Below are 19,515 nucleotides of genomic sequence, written 5' to 3' on the forward strand. Positions count from 1 at the left end.
AAAGGCAACTGAAATTGCATCACCGTTCTGTATTCTGTAATTGACCATGCTATTCATAATGCCATAACAGATACTACATTTTCCACGGAGCTTTACAGGTTTACAGGGGGTGAATTGCAGGGGGTGTACTATGGCATGCCACACTCTTCTCTCTGGCTGGATGTCGAACCACCATCTCTCACCATCTCTCCCCAAGGCAGACCTGCCCACCGCACCTACCAGCCAATCCCTCTCCTCTGGAGGACTTGTCCGTGTCTGGGTGGCTGGTCCCCTGGGCCTTCCCTCCCACTGTCCCCAAAGCCACCTCAGCTTCCCGAGAATGCTGGCTGCTCAGCTGGCCCCCTGCCAGGGCTGTACGATATAGCCATCCCAATATATCGAATAGCTATTTTTAGCACAATAACAGCTATCCCCGGTATGCGGGATTAGCTTTATTCCCGTATTGTTTTCCCTTTAGTCACACCTGATGCAGGAGCACACCTCCACTTTTCCATGGCCACGTGAAATGCTTCCGGGGGAAAAAAACGTCACTCGTATCTATTCAATGTTGATATCACAGCAACAGCACTGTGCTGCTTACACACATGGCTACAAAGGTAAAGAGTGAAAACATATGCTATGTGTTTTTCAAAGCTAATAAGCAAGTTAACCAACATATAGATACAAGTGATATTTTTCTACCCTGGAAGCATTTCACTGAACTTTGGAGGTGTGCTTCCGCATCAGGTATGACTAAAGGGAAAAAAAATACGGAAAGAAACCTAACCTCGTGCAGCCTTACCCCCTGCCCTCCAGACTGTGCCCATGCCTCAGCTGATCTCCTTTACCTGATTTCTAATCTTAGCACACCTCACATTCCTGATGCTGGAGCTTGCCGACGGGGTGCTCCTAGGTGTAGCTCATTTCCTGCCTTCAGACCATCATTAGCTCTGACATTTCTGCAAGAACCCTCCGCTCCACAACTTTACTCTCAGCCAGTTACTCTCCTCTGTGGCCTCTCCTCTGTGCTTCACTCTCCCTCTAGTGGTGAAATGAGTTACCAGCATCCATCACAACTGGACCAACCCCCAGCTATATGACCAATTCAAACTAAAGTGAAATCGATGGCAGGCACTTTAACAGCATTATTGTGATGAGTAATGTTGAACTTACCAGTTTTTGTCTGAGTGTATCTGATCTCAATGACATTAGGATAACATGGTTCTTATATTAATGATTTGGCTTTGTGCCTTTGTTCTCTTGAAAATTGTATTGATAAGATGGACAATGTATTTGGTCTGCCCTGATATGCAAACATTCAATTTATAGACCATGAAGGCATCATGACTGAACACCTTCACTGACAAACAATATTGCCGTCTCTATCTGTCACTACACTACATCAGTTCACACTTCAGTTTCTTTCTAACCCATAACAAACAGGACCAAAATAAATTACATAAATTACAAATAAAATAGTATGCACATTTTGAGAGCTGACAGCACAAATTTCTTTGTTATGATAGACAGGAGGAGCATTACTAAATTCCAACCAGATTGGTCTGAGAAAATGTTTTGCAGGCCACATTGACAATTGCATTTATCATAACTAAACTATAATGCAATATGTGTGAATGTTTGCTATGACACTAGCAGCTGGTGTTACACAGGTGTATATTGTCCTTTACAGCAATGTGAAGAATAAGCACAACCTCAAGGCTGCTGGTTTTATTCACCAGTGGAGCAATGCTGTTGTACCTGTGGGTAAGGTGCTTCACTCAGATTGCCTCAGTAAATATTCAGCTCTATACATGGAAAACATATATAAAAATGTGATCTATTACTATATGAACCTATGATTTCATAAGGATGAGAGTGGCTGCAACCCAAATACAGAAACTATTCTTCCCATTCTTGATTGACCATGAACAAAAATAACGATATATGAAGTAAAACAAAACAATTGCAAGAATTTTTTTTTTTACCCCAGTTTTCACTGTGAACTAAAAATAAACCCGAAATTGACCCAAAAGTTCCCAAATCTGGCAACACTGAAGTTCTTTTACTTGTTTGTTGTTGACGCTCTCTTTTTAATAAGCCTTGCCCCTCCACTTCCAGCTTTAAAAGATGGCCAGTGACCATTGTGGGTGGGGCTGAAACTGATACTCTAAAGACTGTGCGAAGCGCTCTTCTGTTTCAGCACTACGCAAAACACAGCTGTGTCTACCGAACGGGTGGTTCTTTAACGCCGTCAGAAATAAGGTAATAACAATTTCCTTCATAATCTATCAGTTTTACTTTGTCTTGGTAGACTAATTTATATAGTTTTGTGAACTACAGCAAAGTTGGAAGATGAAGCACTTGCGCTTTCTGCATTTACGAAGACACATTTGTTCTGGTTTCAGGTTTGGTGTTTACCTTGCCTGTTGTCTACAGACGTCTTGGCTTTTTTGGATAAATGCTGGGCAGGTGAGCTGTAATGTGGTTGTTACGTTGATTGGCTGAAGCGGTGAGCACATGAGATATTCATATTCTTTACAAATGAGAGGATGTTTTGTCTAAATGTCTGCTTTGTCATCAAGCAGTCTCACCAAAAATGGAGACCGATTTCGTAAGATAATTTACTGTTATTGGCGATGAGGTAACGAAAGTCGGTTAAATTCATAATACATGATCTGGGTGAAATGTAAACCGCCAAGGCAAGTATTAAATGTTACTCACGTAAACAAAAATGGATCTTGCCCGATAAATCCTGTCTTGGATTACTGTAAAGTGATATACTTCTGTAAATTATTTCTCTAGTCCCTTAAATTAGTAATACAAACAGTTGTTCGGTTAGTTCTTCAATTATTTTTTTCTAGGCCTAATTTAATTATATCTAAATGGGGCAGCTGTACAAAATGTGTTCAATGGCTATGCTAAAAAAGAGCATAATTTGCTCAAGTTTTTTTACAAGCCTAAACGTAACTTCCTGTATAAGACCATACACACACATGTACAAATACAAATAAAGAGCAGTGCTGAGCTAACAGCTTAATCAAACCTAATAAATGTAAAGTTGGAATGAAACCCAGTTTACATAGGTGCCCCCAGGACTAAGAAATGCTGTCCTACTGAGTCTGGAAAAATACTTGCAGTGCATGAGAGAGAACTAGAGGAAGTGAGAGAGTGCATTAACAGGAAGCTGAATGGAGGCAGCCTGTTCTGGGCCTGTGTCCCTGGTGCAGTGCCCAAAGCACTGACAGACACATCTTGTTGGTGGAAATGTTGTTCTTTTGTAATGTGTAGTCGGGTGTTCAGCTTCTTTCTGTGCAACATCTGAAGGATCCATCCCTACCTCACTAGGCCCTGGTCCTTTCACTCATGGACTACCGTAACTCCCTCTTTGTCTTCCTGCCTGTGCTGCCAAACCCTTACAACTAATCCAGAATGCAGTTGCACAACTTGACACCATTTAGGGAGATTGTAGACAAGTTACACCCCTCCGCACCTCACTTCATCGGCTTCCTGTTACCACTCTCATCAAGTTCAAAACCCTGGTGCTGACATACAGGACAGTGAATGGGACAGCCTCATACCTACAGTCTGTCTTCACACCCTGTGTTCTGCCAAGACCGCCACGTTCTGCAACCATGGGACAACTGACTGTCCCATCCTGATGGGGTTGTTCCTGTGAAACATGTCCTCTGTCTGTACTGGTCCCTCAGTGGTGGTCTCAGTTCCACCTCAATCCCTGCCCCCTACTTGTACTTGCTCTTTATTTTGCATATAGTATTACAAGGTGTTTTGGATTCTGTGATCTAGTAATTGTGATATATGGTAGAATACTTGGCTTCTCTTGTCTAGTCAGGTTGCGCAAGTTAACTTAGGGTAGGGCTCGAATAGTGTTATGCTGACAATCAGTGGTATGGGAGTGTTCTTTGCCTGGTCTGAGACTGTTGCTCATTCAACTTGAGTGGATACACTAATGTTCAATTGTGCCGGTAGTTGGTCTGAATAAGAGCCTCTGCTAAATTTAATTTAATGTAATGTCTAGTAATGTCAATGGACTCCTTCCATTGGGTGAGTGTGTGATGGGTGTGTGTGATTGTGTAGTCCCCCCCCCCCCCAAGCCTAGGGCAGAAATGAAGTAGACCTGCTTGAAGCCCTCATGACTGAACATGCGGAAGCTCCAGTTGAAATTCCATTCTGTCTCACACATGCAGAAATCTGCAAGAAAGAGAGAGCAACACACAGGAAAGAGATTTATCTGCACTTGAGGGTTTGTCTGCATGCATCACGACTCCTTTGACCAATGATTTAAGCAAAAAAACTGTGCAACCATAAACAGTTATTGGGACCTGTACAGTGCATAGATATATATGAAATCTATATTTTATATACATATAATTTCATTTTAGCCCAAATATGCTTTCACAACTGTTAAAAGAAACACTGCAGTGGTGTATGGGGGGGGGGGGGGGTCATATGAGGTTACAGCATTAAGCAGCAGCAATGGTACCTATGAGGGTAGAGCCCCCTGGCTCAGACACTTCAGTATGAGAGATGGGGAGATGACGGTGAGCCACTGTGTGTAATGGATTATTGCGTGAATTATTTTTGATTAATTGTGAATGGTTTTTCTGATTGTACTGATTATAATGTTGGTGGGATATGGGTAAGCTGATAATATGTAGTGTGAAGGATGAATAGTAGTAGTTGTGCCCTATGATGTTTGTATTTGTTATTGTTTGTTAATTGTATGGATTTGTCGAGGGTCAAATGCACTAATGTAAAAGGGTTACCCTGAAATTAGTCATTTAACACACCATTTGCAACAGCCAGGTATCAGCAATGTCTTTGCAGTAGCAATTGGCAACATCCTGCTGTTCTGTTAATCTGTGCCATAGTGAGTCACGTGAGTGCGTATGTGTCTTTTTGGCTTATGATTAAAGGTCCGTGTCTCTGTGGAAGAGGTGGGTTGTTCCCAACAAGGTGTGTTTGGATACGTCGTGTGAGGGCCGTCTGTCTGTCAGTCCATTCTAATGCATCTGCATTTTCAGTATTTTATTTCTATTAATACTGTAAAAGAAGATCTTCAAACTATATTTTGTCATTGCACATGTTTGTGGTCATAGGCATCCAGACAGGTGAGCTGGCCAGTGACACTAGGTGTCAGCGGAGTTTGGAGGTACAATTACTCAACACTGTACACACACAACATGCACAACCCTGGATGATTCTCTCCATTCTTGCCATCAAGACTCTTTCTATGGGTGGATTAGATAAATGCTCATTTGAGATATCAAATGTGAGTAATGTAGATGTTGTGCTTTAGAGCATAAGGTATGGGCGTGTGTATGGGCGGCAGTGTAGCATAGTGGTTAAGGAGCAGGACTCGTAACCGAAAGGTTGCAGGTTCGATCCCCGCTGGGACACTGCTGCTGTACCCTTGGGCAAGGTACTTAACCCACAATTGCCTCAGTAAATATCCAGCTGTATAAATGGATAACATTGTTAAAAAAAAAAAAAAAAAAAATGTAAGTCGCTTTGGATAAAAGCGTCTGCTAAATGAATAAATGTAAATGTATATTTTTAAGGGCATCCCAATAGTAGCCAGTTCCCAGTCCCATATATTGAGTGAGGGGTGAGCTCCTCCCCCTTTCCACTACTGCTCACATGTACCCTGTGGCCATGCTATGCCAGCTCAAGCATGGTAGCAGCAAGGTAGCAGAAATGTCCTATTCTACACACAAAAATGTAACAATTTATCATCCACAGTTTACGGACTGTGCTGCTGTTTTTGTAACCAAAGTGTGTGACTTTTCAGTTGTCGTCAAGATCACTTTTTCAGCAAGGGTAAACAGACACTGTGTAAAGGACTACCAAGGAAACATGCTTATCAATGCCACTTCCCTTGCTCAATAGAAAAATGATTGGCCTTTTGGAGAAGCTGGCCCAAATAGAAAATGCACAATAAATCCACTTCCTCAAATACAACAGGATTCCTATGAGTCACAGTGCTTAAATAGGAGTCTTTTTATTGGAAAACTCAGCTTTTGTAATGTGAGAAGTTTGGATGTTTGCCATGGTGGCAAAAGAAAAGCTGACAAGTCAGTTTCTATAAATGCAATATAACCTTTTAGTGGCTCTGTTCTGAGATCAGTGTTCACATCATAGGGTTGGCTGATGTGGTTACAAATCTTGCTTCATTTGTGCTTTTGGATTCTAATGGACTCAACTTGTTTGAGTGACTCAGTATAAATGACTATAAGTGCTGTCATCTTTTTGGGTCCTTGTTTGTATTTGCACACACATCAGCTATTAAAGATGAACAATGAGTGTGCTGTCAGAACCTGCAGAACTAAGGGAGTTGGGGCCATGGCCCTACGTATAGCCCCCCCCCCCCCCCCCCCCCCCCCCCCCCCCCCCCGATCTCTGACTCAGTGGAATAAACAAAGGTTGAGGCAGTTTGCTTGCTTCCAGCAGGCATGTCTGTCTCTGCAGTAAACCTGTATCTTTGTAGCCAGTTTAACCAGAACCCCAGTGTAGACTTGTGTAAATGTGTAAATGGAAGTGGAATTTTCCCTGTGTTACAGTGCTCCTTCTGAGCTGCAGTCTGCACCCTAGGTTTCTGTAATGTCTGTTGTTGTTGCACTCATTTTTGGAGGTCCTATAGGACTGTCTAGTCCTTCCCTTTTGTAACATTGGGCCTCATGCAGGAAGCGATATACGAACAAATTTCCTCTTATTTCTGTTTTGTTAGTACCCATTGATTTCTGGGATTCACCAGTTTTATTTTTGCTCTTCTCTTAGGTAAGAGAAAATTCTACAAGTGGTTGAGAGCACTCTTACCAAGATAAGACAAAAACATCTCGTTTTCACAGTCCACAAATTGTTTGTCCAACACAAGGAAGCATAAGTTTTAAATCTGAGGAACATAAAAAATTGCATGAATATCATATAATCAAATTTAGATTATTATATGTTTTAGAGTAATTATGATTGGATTATTAAATTTGTGAAAAATTCCTGAAAATAAAAAGAAATATTTAGATAGATAGATAGATAGATAGATATGTACTTTATTAATCCCAGTGGGAAATTAAGTTATCCAGCTGCTCGCTGACATACAGTACATTCATAATAAAAACCATAATACAACCATTAAAAGTGCGGAAGTGCAAAAAGAATAAATAAATAAATAAACAGATAAAAACAGTGAACAGTACATGGGTAAAAGACACAGTGCATGGGTAAAAAGACTAAAAAGTTAGATGACTAAAAGACTACACAGTGCTCCTCCTTTCCCCTCCTCTCCCACATGTGGTGTTGTACAGTCTTATGGCTCTGGGAAGAAATGACCTGCGGCATCTTTCGGAGGAGCAGTTCAGTGAGATCAGCCTCTCACTGAAGCTGCTCCTCTGCCCTACCACCAGCTTGTGGAGTGGGTGGCTGCTGTCGTCCATGACAGAGAGCAGTTTGAGGAGTGCTCTCCTGTCTGCCACCGATGCCACAGAGTCCAGCTCCAAATTTGAATTTAGACGTTTGAGTGTTCATTGAAATAACAGCAAAAAAGCCTATAGACTACGACAGATAGGAAAAAAAAAGTTTTATATGTATTAATTTATATTGTATTAATTAATTTTAAAGTGTTTATACAGTAGATCTCCAACATGAACATGCAAAAAGTACCTTCAGCAACTGGTGTGTCTGTAAATGCATGGCTGGTGGGGGCCTGGCAGTGGATCACTGTCTGTGTCGGGGACTTCAGAAACTGATGCACCTGGAGCGGCATCGCTGTCAAGTGGAGCGTCTGACTGGACACCTGTCAGTCCCACCTCACCAATTATTTCTTGAACTCTGAGGTCTACTTGCAAAACCGCCACCTCCTCCTGTCCTCCTCCAGCTGTCATCATGGAGCACTTGGCTTGGGCAATGCGTTTTTTTTTTTTTTTTTTGCTTCCATTTTCATGTCAAACCATTTTCTTTCAATTTCAGTTATTGTGTGTCCCTCTGCTGACACGGCATTTACAGCATCACAAATGTTTTGCCATTGCTGGGTTTTTGATTTTCCTGTAACGCCAACATTTACTTTGTTTATTTAACAATACGTCAATTTCACTACTGCTGAAGTTCTTCTTACAACCTTTTTTTTGGTGGCATCTCTCCAATTCTTGGGCATGTGCCAAGGTATTTGCACACGGCACAACACCTGCCCTTATATAGTGTTTAGGGAGCGTTACCTGTGCTAATAACAAACAATTGGCCACGCCCCTCCAATTTATGATCAAGTGGGATTCATCATTCTGCACGCCTGGGTAAGAGCAGGTTTGGATGGTTAAGAACGTTTGGTGCCTCTGGAGTTGACTTCACTTGTTTTTTCTCTTAACAGGAAATTAAGAGAAATTTAAGAGAATGTTGCTGCATGAAGCCCATTGTGTATTTCTGTGAAATTCCATGGTTTGGAACTTAGACTGTGATTCGATGTGAGATCCGTCTGTTGAATGGTGAGCGAGAAGCTCATCTTCAGGGCATGCTTAGACATGTTAAACTGCAGAGCATTGTTCCAGTACAGTGGGGGGAGTATTACCAGTGCCTGAGGGCAGGGAAGGAACATTGCTCAATAAGAGGACTGCCCCACTGGCTGTTTAGCTTTGCTGTATAAATGAGTGGAAATAAGTATGCCGAATGAAACAAATCTTTTCCAATCTGGAGTTATAATCATTGGAGAAATCATGTCTTCTGTCTACTAATATTATTATTTCATTAAGTAGTTTAACAGATGTCTGAACTCGAGAATTTGAGAGTTCATATATGTAAGCATACATCCATGAAGTTATTTCAAACAGTTGCCAAAATGTGCTCACTTTGATTTAGGTCAAACCTGGCGTTAGGTCTAATAGTAACAGCTTTCAGTATGACGCATTGTGGGATACTACAGCAATGTGCTCAGCTGAGCCAAAGGTCTGATTCTGTGTTTCTGCTAGATGAAGCAGTGTTAGCAGAACTTTTTGCAGAAAGATTTGCAGCCATTTCATATTTACTGAACAGCAGTTACCTTTTCTGAATGGGGTCAGTCCCAATAAACAAATTAATTTCAGTCTTAAACAAGAGTTATACCTAATACCCAGCTGTGACGTAACAATACCCAACTGTGACATAAGCGGAGTTTCCATTCCATTAGGAGCTGTGAGTGAAGTTGTTACAATGTGGCTGTCTCTTTTTTCACCTTTGTCAGCAGCTCAACCATGCATCACGGCTATCCTCTACTCATCCTCTTCCTCCTCTGTCTAAGAGGACTTGATCTTGTTTTGGGATTCAAAATCTGCGCCTTCAACATCCAGAGTTTTGGCGATTCCAAATCGACCAACGTGCCGGTCATGCACACTTTGGTCCGGGTGAGATTCTCTCCAGCCAAAACAAATGATATAATCCATGTCACATTTAGACTGAGGGTGCTTTGCAGTAAGAGTCTGCGGTCATCAGAACCAGATCTGCTTTGAGTAATATCAATTCTGTGGAATGATGGAATGAAAGGGCTTTTCCAGGCAGACCCAGCCCTTTCTGGGAAACCTGGCATCCTTCCTTAAGGCTCTGCCTTGGCCCATTAGCGTTTTGGCTACATTTACAGAGGATACACACTCAGTGTTTTATAGTTTAACAGAGATGAGTTTAACAGAGATAGGCATTTCAGCATGAGTGAAGTGTTGTCAACCTTTATACATCCAGCTGCAAAATGTCTCCATAGCAGTTCTTTGGTTTATGCACCTCTGTATTTGGCCCACAAGCACAGTTCTCCTCTATTCAGAATTGACATGGGTTTTGTTGTCTGTATCTGAACCTTTTCATGTTGTGTTGTATGTTTTATGTTGCACGTTGCATGTTGTTGGATTCAGATCTTGTCTCGCTGTGACGTGTGTCTGCTTCAAGAGGTGAGAGACTTCAAGGGTAAAGCCATCCCAACCCTGCTGTCCGTGCTCAACAGGTACACTCACCACTGACCCCATTGCAAGACAGAACCACCCACGTTAAGGTGAAACCATTGCATACTCTGTCACAACATGGTACACCACAAATGAGCATGTTTATTAGAATTTTTTTTTTTCTAAATGTTTTTTCTAAGAACAAACAATAAGAATAACCATGTATTTATTTATGTAAGGAAGCATGTAAACCCTCCCAGTTCAACTGAAGTATTCTTTGTGTTTTTAGTGTAGCGTTGTGCAGGGTTTATGTAAGTGATATAGTGAGAACAGCAATTCTGTCATTGGTAAAGCTCATTTGAATTTGAAATCCCTCTGTCTACAGGTATGATGAAAAGTATCACTATGACTACGTGGCCAGTGGGCGTCTGGGCAGGACATCTTACCAGGAGCAGTATGTGTTTGTGTACAGGTGAGAGAACCCTTCACGCAAATACATTAGTGCAAGCACACCCATTCTTTCAGGTCTCCCTCCTTCATCTGCTCTGCCTCTCCTTCCCTTTTATGCCCAGTGCCTGCCATCTGTCCTGTTCTACATTTCCCTCTTCTTTCTCCATCCCTCTCCCTCTCTATGTGTGGTCTGATGCAGCCCAGTGTTCTGTGTGCTCCCTGCAGGACAGGGTCAGTGATGTTGCAGGATACATACCAGTACCCCGACACTCAGAAGGGGGATATGGATGCCTTCTCCAGGGAACCCTTCGTAGTGAGATTCAAAGCACCGAAGACAGGTTGGTGGCCAGGGGGTGTTGGGAAATGTCAACAGGCCGAAAAGGTGCCATGTGAATGATGTCTTGTTTTTGTTCTCTGCACAGTTATCGGAGACTTTGTCCTAATCCCCCAGCACACTACACCCAGCAACGCCACCAAAGAAATCGATGAGCTCTATGATGTCTTCCTGGATGTTAAAAAAAAGTGGAAAATAGAGGTACAAGGGTAGTAAGCTAAAGGTTATAGAGAGGGGGAAGACTGAGGAAGAGAAGACTCAAGGGTCCCTGCTAATCGAATTACACACCTGTTACTCCTCTGACAGGATGTGATGTTCCTGGGAGACTTAAACGCAGCCTGTGGATATGTGGCCAAGAAAAACAGGAAGAACATCCGACTGATGTCAATGCCTGAGTTTTACTGGCTGATTAAAGATCAAGATGACACTACCGTTAGAGAGACAACCAGCTGCGCCTATGACCGGTGAGGGGCCACAGAGGGGCTGTAATGTACACTAAATGACTACTGAGGGGGCACAGAGGGTGGAGTGTACATTGGATTACCAGATGAGGGGTTGTAGTATATACTGTGGTGGTGCAGAGCTTAAATTCCAAAACTGCAAAATTGCTGCTTTGTATATAGTTATCAGTGTTGCTTTGCCAGAGTCCTGGCCCTTCCTGCTGACCTCTGCATCCTCCCCACAGCATCGTGGTACACGGGGAGACATTCCTACGAGCAATCGAGCCCTATTCCGCCCGGCCCTTCAGGTTTGACAAGGAGTTCCACCTTCCACTGGAAAAGGTCAGCCTCCGCTCCTCCTCTCCTCAGTCTCCCACCTCTTCCTGCCATCTGTCCTATAACCTCCTGCAGCGGGTGGGCTCATGGAGAGTTCATGCCTGCATCTGTGTCAGAGAGTTCTGGCCTCTCCGTTCCAGGCTTTGGACGTGAGTGACCACTACCCTGTGGAGGTGGAGCTGAAGACTTGGTCCTCAGCATGGCGACAGGCCCAGGTCCACCCACTCCTCGTCCCTCTAGCCGTGCTGATCCTCGGCTCGTCCCTCCTCTCCGGGTCAGACTTGGAATAAAGATCCTGATGGAGCATACCTGTGGAAAACAGCACATAAGACTTATGAAAGAATGTACCTTCAGGAAGCTGACCAGAGGAAACACACATCGCCAGGATATGCACAGGTTTCACAGAGAAAATGTGGTGAACTCTTGCTTTCTTGTGAATCTCTTCATAGCCATATCAAAGGGACACTCTGGACACTTAAGTGCCATCTCATTTAAGGGAGATGGGTAATGTGGTGAACTCTTGCTTTCTTGTGAATCTCTTCATAGCCATATCAAAGGGACACTGGAGACTTAAGTGCCATCTCATTTAAGGGAATTTTTCTGATTTTTAGAGTTTTGTGTGTCTGACCAAAGTCTTATTTTTTCAGTTGGAGATTCTGTGTTCTGAATTCTGAGCAATTACTCATCAGGAATGGACTCTGCACACCCAGAGCAGTTTGAGCCCTTCCAGGTCTTCGTCAAAGCAGCATAGTGTTCCAACAGCCAGCTTCCTCTCTGTGCACCAAGCTGCTTGTGGGAAGACCTGCAAGGGCTCATACTACTTTGAATTGGTAGCTGCCCCCATCCCAGCTCCTGGATCACCCATTGGCAGAATCGGAGTCTTGATCGGAAGCTCAAAGGTATAGTCATGACTGGACAGGGGAAGGCCAATCAGAAATCAGATTATGATGTTTTATCAGGCGTGTTCTGTTCCTGCAGTTGTGACTGAGCATTCCACACTTCCTCCATAAGCCTACAAGCCCACCTGCCACCTTCAGGTGATGACGCAATCCATCCAGAGCTTTTTAGTGTAAACAAAGCAATGCAAATCACTGAACAAATAAATGCTTCTTCTTCGGGTAAAGATGCCATGATTCATGAAGGGAAACCTGTGTTTGCGTACGCATGAAAGTGAGCCAAAACTAAAATGAAACTAGGAGAGTGGTGAGGCCCTTAATGTGTATATCATATTAAACCTATCAAATGATTGATTTTAGCTGGAGTTTCCCTGTGAGTAAGTCAGTATGTCTTTTCTCAGCATTTTGGTAAGCTCTGTGTGCACTTCAGGGTGGACATTACTTGCAGTAATCTACCCTACAGAGAGGTCTCACTGAGAATCTCTGACCTCATTCATACCAAAAATACCCCTTTGATATTCCACATTAAGTAGGTATGGAAGCAGCCATGTCTTCATGTTTTTATGCCACTGATATGACTTTGAATACTAATATAAAAAGTGTAAATGGTGCCTTTTATGTCTGTTAATTTGTTGCAGGAACTGTACTGTAGGTTTCTGTGGAAGGGGGAAAGGGTCAATAAAAAGCTCAATCTGGAAAGTTTTACTCATTTATTTTTACAGATGAAAGGATTAGTGGTATATGATGGAAGGTTCAGGTTGTCATGGTGAGCAGAATGGGACCACTAAGTACTCTGAAATATTAGTACTCACAAAATATTAGACCTGCTGTGCAGAATTCCCAGGTGCCTTGTATTATCCTGTCTTGCAGAAGGTGGGGTGATAGAGTACACACCAGCTCTGTTCAACATTACAGTATCTCTCAGGTCTATGGGGGAGAGAGGCCTGCTGTAACACTCAAGATGGGAGGGGACCATGTGCAACCATGTTCTGTCTACATGGAGCATTTGCTGAGTTTTCCTGCCCAGGGGTCTTTTACCGTCACATCCCAGGATAAGGTCTGCAATGTTAATACCATTTCTGCGTTAAGAAAAAATAAATTAATTCAATGACACATGACATTTGGAAGTATAAATAAATACTATATAAATAGTATTAAATATATACTATAAATAGATTATGCACTGTCAGGTTGAGCAGACTTGTCCTATGACCATTGTTACCAGGTGTAGGAACTACTTAGCAACTGGTTATGGATCACAATCATAGTTTTGCACTAACCAGTTAGGATTAGGGATGGGCAAGATGATCTTACATCAGTTAGTGGGAAGATAGTACCCAGAGCTTGTAACCAGGCAAAGACACCCATGTAACACTGGACCTGAAGAGCAGGGTTACCAGCAAATGCAGTTTTGAAAGGAGAGAAGGGAGACCGACTTAACAGGACACAGCTCCAGGGTTGGCAAAACAAACATCTGAGAGCCAGCAGAAACTACTGGGTGTGTCACTGGAAGCACAGATTCAGTTTACACCAGCTTTCTGAATAGCCATGGCCGGCTTTGAGAGTCCCATACACGCTTTTAATTCCTATCCACACCGTCCTGCTTTAGTTCACAAGCTTGTGTAGTTCTGCATTTCCATAAAAATTAAATACTGGTTGACTCAAATGTATTAAATATTGTGACAATTTTAAGTGTGATAAAATTCATGCATGCAGCTGAAGGTTGCTGCTCTTTTCTGATGTTTAATGGAGATATGCAAACCAATGTAAAAGTACATTACTGCCACCCACTAGGCAGGAGTACAAATTTAGTTCAGTCCGAAGCCTCTCAAGCACCAGTAAAGCTGGGGGTCCCTACTGAGAGAAAGAAAACACCTTCAGAAACAATAAGTTGAAATCAATTTTATTGTTCATTTCAGTAATATCCACAGATGTTGACCTCCCCCTCATTTTACAAAGCAAATTCGTAAAAAATGAAAAGTACTTAAGTGGACTTAATCATGTTAGAAAGTGCACACAAGTGCTGTGATAACTGATGCCACACTAATACAGGTGTGCTACAATGAAGTGTAAAATCCCTACAGTTATACTGAAAAGGAAAAATGGTAGAGGTACAGTTAGGCTAGGGAGCTGAAGAGGTAGTTACACCACGGTCTGCCATGTAGGCGGTGGGCCGAAGGCTGCTATCTGCTTTAGTTTTTGAAATGATCAATCCTCAGCAATAGAGTAGCTGTTTTTTTCATATAAACTAATTTTTCTCTGAACATGTTTCCGTTTGTTGGCAGTCTCAAGTCAATCATATTTTTATGAAAACTAAACTTATGTTTCATAAACTGATTAGACAAACGGTAGGGAGTACTATACTGCAAACCAATCAAAAACTCGTTCTAGCGTCACCTGACTTGAAGTCTGCCAATGATATTCGTTCAAATAGGAAGTGAAAAAACAGATCCAAGGAATTGACAACTGAAGCTCAGAAGCTGCGGATACTGCTGTCAGGTGAGGTATTTAATTTCACATTCATATTCATATTTTCTTTTAAATAGTAGTACTTAATACTTTGCCAATATTGACTGCAAAGATGTAGAAATCCACTAAATGCATTGTCTTCACACCTATACTTCAAGTTGTCTCCTATTCCTGTCTGGTGTAGCATGTTGTACCAAAGAGCGTACAATGTCATTGCTCAGCTTAATGTTATACGCTCTTCCTTTGGTGACCTGGAACCTCTGTTGTGGCTGAGCAGAGAACTCTAACCTTTGGTGGCATATTGTCATCTTAACTTGTACACCGAGTGCGTGCTTCCTCATCTAATACATTGTAATGGGAAACAAAATGGGGGGGGGGGGGGGGGGGTTGTAGATGGAGAGAGAAATATGTGATGACTGTGTGGATTGTAGTAGTAATGCTTCCAAAGTTATAGTTTGTTTACAACTCTCCAAATTGGTTTCCCCAGGTAACCCCAGATACTCAGCCCTGTTATCAGACATCTTCTGGACCTGACCGGACCTGACCCTGACCCATCTATGATGCTGAAACGATGAACGTGCTCTTTGTTTTACAATTCAGCTTAAGATGGATTCTTAGCATTTATACACACAAATGTATAAGGTCAAACTACAGTTACAGTTCAACTACAGTTAACCAGTTTAAAGCTGCTTTACAAACCTTCAACCTCCTATACTGTCATTTCTCTCCTCTTGCAGGCTCTTTCAATATTTCTTTTGTTGGCATACTGTACGTAGCATTCTCTATGGTAGCCAACATGAGCTGGCACAGCTGGAATGTGGCTGTCATATTTGTGGTCATATTTTTCTACAGCTTTTTCTGCAATTTGGCTTTCTTTTGAAATCAGATTCACCCACTCCAGAGAACTTTGTGCAAATTTTGTCCAACTTTCAACTGAAAAAGGTATGAAATTTGTTGTACAGCTTGTTACATGCATGCAACACTCCATATTTTTCCCCGTTTGCATCCAGACATGCTAGCCAAGGTATACACGCGTTTGGGTTCGTGCAAATGAGATGTCAGACATCAAATGATAGACATAAGATATGAAATGGGGTGGCAGACAGAACTCAAAAATAGTTGGATGAAGTAGTTTATTTGGACAATCTTCTGAACAGATCAACTTATATATTAGAAGCTCATAAAGTAGTCAATTTGAGGTCTATGACAAATATACAAAATCTTCACTCTGTTAGAACAATAAGAAAATTACAGCAGAATAAATCAGAACAGTGGCCATTTTAAGCACCTGTAAAAGGAATGTGTTGAGACATCTTAAATTATATGATTATATTGCATATTTAGACATTCATTCGCTCGTTCATTCCGACAGCTACAACAATACTTAAGTTTCCGAACTTGTTCGGAACCAAGCTAATGTATCATACTGCTATGTCAGTCCTTTTTGGGGGTCTTATTTAAGCCGTACATTAACGTCATTGAAAATGTCACCCGAACACTACAATGTGATTGGTTCATTAACTAGAACTATCCCACGATTTGCCTGAGCAGACTGACAATTAAAATATAAGTTTGTGAAAATATACGATCAAACCATGCATTGTCCTTTCTAGCCCCACCTGTCACAATGCAGCAATGCTGGACTTCATGGATCCAAGAGCAAGCAAATGGGAGTTCAGTTTCGGCTCACAGATCCAGAAATACTTAGGCTGAAGGGAAAAGGACGACAAACATTATGTTGTGTTAGCTAGCTGACTATCTCAGCAGGAGCACCACTGGGAATGTTCAAATAACATTCCCAAGACAGGGAACAGGAGGACTGACACACATGTGGGCTGGGTTGGATAAATTTCATCCAAAGTGGGGTCACCAGCCTCCAGGTCAGATTTAAGGTGCAGCACAGGAATCATTAGAGTGGATGGAGAGATTGTCTCAGAGGTCCCTTAGAGCACCCAGCACCTCCCAGCTTGGTGCATACACAACCAGAGAGTCACTCTATGCAGCCTTTGCACACCAGAGCTGCACAGAACGCAGTCTGGTCGGCTTAATAAGCTGCAATTGTGCAGGAATGTGGATTTATGACTGACCTGGCAACCCCACCACTGCTTGCCATGATGTGGTGCACACAGGCAGTGGCTCCACCTTCCCCCTGCCCTGGTCAAAGAAGATGGGGGAAAGAGTTTCAGACAAGGGAAATTATACAGCATGACAGAAGGGTTGGGGAGTAACGGAATACATGTAACGGAGTCATGTATTTAAAATACAAAATATGAGTAACTGTATTCCGTTACAGTTACCATTTAAATTTGATGGTTATCTCAAATTAGTTACATTTTAAAAATATTTAGATTACTGAAGGGATTACATGGATGTTTTTTTTCATTTAATGTTTATTCAGTTGGGAAATCTATCCAATGATATACCCCCGATTTGCCTCTCTCCCATATGCCCCTCACGAAAAAAAAAAAGAAAAAGGCACGCAGCCTGCCTGACTCACAAGACAGTAGAATGGAGAGTGAGACAGAAAGCAACCAGCGCAACATGTTTATGTCATGGAAATACTGGGACCATTTTACTTTCAGATTTCAAATAAGGTCGCAACATAACATTACAATGCAAGCTGTTTGCCAGCAACCAAACTGCTATCCGCTTCAAAAGAGTTGACCTCTAACCTGAACAAGCATCTTGAAGTAAGATTTTTTCATTATTTAAACTAATATTGATCGCTAGCTAGCTATCTCACAGTTGGCTGCACTGGATTAGCTATTCAGCTAGCTAGTAGGTATAGTATTAAAGCATTAAATTACATTTTAGGGCAAGTATTCTGTAATCTGTAGTGGAATACTTATTAAAAGTAACCCTCCCAACCCTGATTACAACTAAGCATCATTTTACCATGTTACAGTGTTTGTGCACATGTAACATTCTTGAGGTCCAACTAAGAGATATATTATTTTTAGCAATTTTAAAATATCAATCTTACCTAATATGCACATAAAGATGTCCTTTTAACACCATGTAACTTTTGGCAAAGTCCTAAGAAGGTGCTGGACATGATGCCAAGTATGCCTTTTGTGGCAGCTTGCAGTACTACGTAGCACTCGTGAACTCAGACTGAGCTTCAAACCAAATCGGCAAATCCTCCATAGTAACAGCGTTCAATGCGCATTCGTGGTGGTACTGAGAAATGCACTACTTCGCCGTCGTTACCTTACCTTACCTTATAAGGGCGGGTAACGTGCAGACAAGGGAGAGCCGCGACAGGCGTCTGGTTCTGGGCCTCGGTGCACAGACAGGGTAACGTGCAAGATGTGAACAAAGGCCTCAGTGTCTGAAGGCCTTTCCAAAGCCGCGCGATCTCCTGCCTTGAATCTGGTGAACAGTGTAAGCGAAACAGGGGGTTCACGAGTAGATGGAGCGGTCATGTAAAAACTTTGCAACGATTTCAGGACCGATGGGCTGCAGACAGTTTTGACCGCCGATCCATAAATGGCTGCATGCGCACCAAGGCTTTATTTACCGAACAGTTTATATTATCCAAACAAATCAATTCCGACCTGTTCCGATAAATTACCTTAGCTCACAACCATTCACTATTATAGCTTCTGCAATTCAAAACACTGTAGTGTAAAGCTACAGGATTTCGCTGACATCTTTCATGTGTAACGTTAGGCGAAAATTAACATACATTCAATTTCAGAAAATACGTACAAAAAGTGGAAAGAGAAAGTGCCTGTACTTAACTCACTTACATTAGATAGGTAGCTAAATGTCTAGTATTGGGTGGTAAACATTAGGCATTTATCTAATGAGAGTGCACAGACTCGTTATTGCGTTATATATGTCACTGAGTGTCTGATTATGGACGCTGTTCTTCAAGAACAACAAGTAACAGACAAAACAGCTTAAATGGCGAATGCACAACATCACCGAGCAACATCTCTGTGATGGAAAAATAGCCAGCAAGACTATTCAACTCTGGTAAGCTAACACACTCTAGTTATGTGACAAATGTAACAGCCAGCATGCTTACCGCGAACCAGAGCCACTACACTTCTGCTCTGGAGGCTTAAAATCCCAATCTTACAACAAAACAGTCACCATAACGCCGGACTAGGATTTTTAAACCTACACAGGTTCACAGAAAATACTATCGAAAACAAAGAAAAGCCATGATTTGGAGAATATAAACGAGGTCTTCCTCCATTTTAAAGAGCACACCGCCTTCAGCCTGCACATGCATCCACCTCGTTGAGGAAAAAGAACGTAGCTTCCTCTGTCTTTTATCTTATAGGGGCTGTTGCGAGCTTGTTGCTTTGCCGCCGTCTACTGGCTTGGAGTATGAATAGCTTGTTTGGAGTCACATGATTCCAATGACGCGCGAAATCCAGATGGATGGCAGGAAGTGAAAAGCAGAATGGACGACATGGAGGAAAGTTCGTACTGTGCTAGTTTACTTTCGAAGATACTACGAGAGAAAGGTATAAACCGAAAATCACAACATATGTTGGACGTGATCCTTATGTTACGAAGAGGAGCGATTTTTCAACTGAATTGAAAGGTTGCACCCTGCAAAACACTTTGTAGTTAGCTAGCGTTAGTTATCATTGCTACTTATTGTTCAATTACAGAGGTACAAACTTCAGCAAAGCAAAGAAAAAACATGGGGGCAATTGCTCTGTCGTTAGCTTAGCTGCGGTTTGCAT

The 19,515-nt window shown here is 42.1% G+C and overlaps 1 protein-coding gene, 1 long non-coding RNA gene and 1 other non-coding gene across 5 annotated transcripts; 1 reads left to right on the top strand and 2 right to left on the bottom strand.

Moving 5' to 3' along the window:
• The first annotated feature begins 2,152 nt into the window (after nt 1–2,152).
• LOC118778781 (deoxyribonuclease gamma-like) lies at nt 2,153–13,393 on the top strand. Of its 2 annotated transcripts, none has more exons than XM_036530492.1 (10): nt 2,153–2,241; nt 2,385–2,448; nt 9,200–9,359; nt 9,858–9,946; nt 10,270–10,356; nt 10,560–10,672; nt 10,757–10,869; nt 10,975–11,132; nt 11,354–11,450; nt 11,585–13,393. In XM_036530492.1, exons 2-10 carry the CDS (start codon nt 2,438–2,440, stop codon nt 11,732–11,734), a joined length of 978 nt encoding a protein of 325 aa, XP_036386385.1. In that variant the 5' UTR covers nt 2,153–2,241; nt 2,385–2,437; the 3' UTR covers nt 11,735–13,393. The 2 variants fall into 2 exon arrangements, with proteins under 2 accessions (XP_036386385.1, XP_036386386.1); XM_036530493.1 differs by having other exon boundaries at nt 9,203–9,359.
• A 2,535-nt stretch (nt 13,394–15,928) lies between these two features.
• Nucleotides 15,929–19,055, bottom strand: LOC118778782. Of its 2 annotated transcripts, none has more exons than XR_005005019.1 (4): nt 18,843–19,055; nt 18,030–18,181; nt 16,897–16,963; nt 15,929–16,518 (listed from the first exon to the last, which is right to left on the bottom strand). It is a non-coding gene; the product is annotated as an uncharacterized LOC118778782 (long non-coding RNA). The 2 variants fall into 2 exon arrangements; XR_005005020.1 differs by having other exon boundaries at nt 18,025–18,181.
• On the bottom strand, nt 16,735–16,867 carry LOC118780012. The gene has a single exon (XR_005005052.1). It is a non-coding gene; the product is annotated as a small nucleolar RNA SNORA70 (small nucleolar RNA).
• Nucleotides 19,056–19,515: the final 460 nt, after the last annotated feature.

This window comes from Megalops cyprinoides, chromosome 6, assembly GCF_013368585.1.
Source record: "Megalops cyprinoides isolate fMegCyp1 chromosome 6, fMegCyp1.pri, whole genome shotgun sequence".
Classification (NCBI taxonomy): Eukaryota; Metazoa; Chordata; class Actinopteri; order Elopiformes; family Megalopidae; genus Megalops; species Megalops cyprinoides.

Coding starts and splice junctions, on each gene's coding strand:
- LOC118778781 (XM_036530492.1), top strand. Junction 10,357..10,559: donor CAGTATGTGTTTGTGTACAG/GTGAGAGAACCC, acceptor TGCTCCCTGCAG/GACAGGGTCAGTGATGTTGC. Junction 11,133..11,353: donor ACCAGCTGCGCCTATGACCG/GTGAGGGGCCAC, acceptor TCCTCCCCACAG/CATCGTGGTACACGGGGAGA.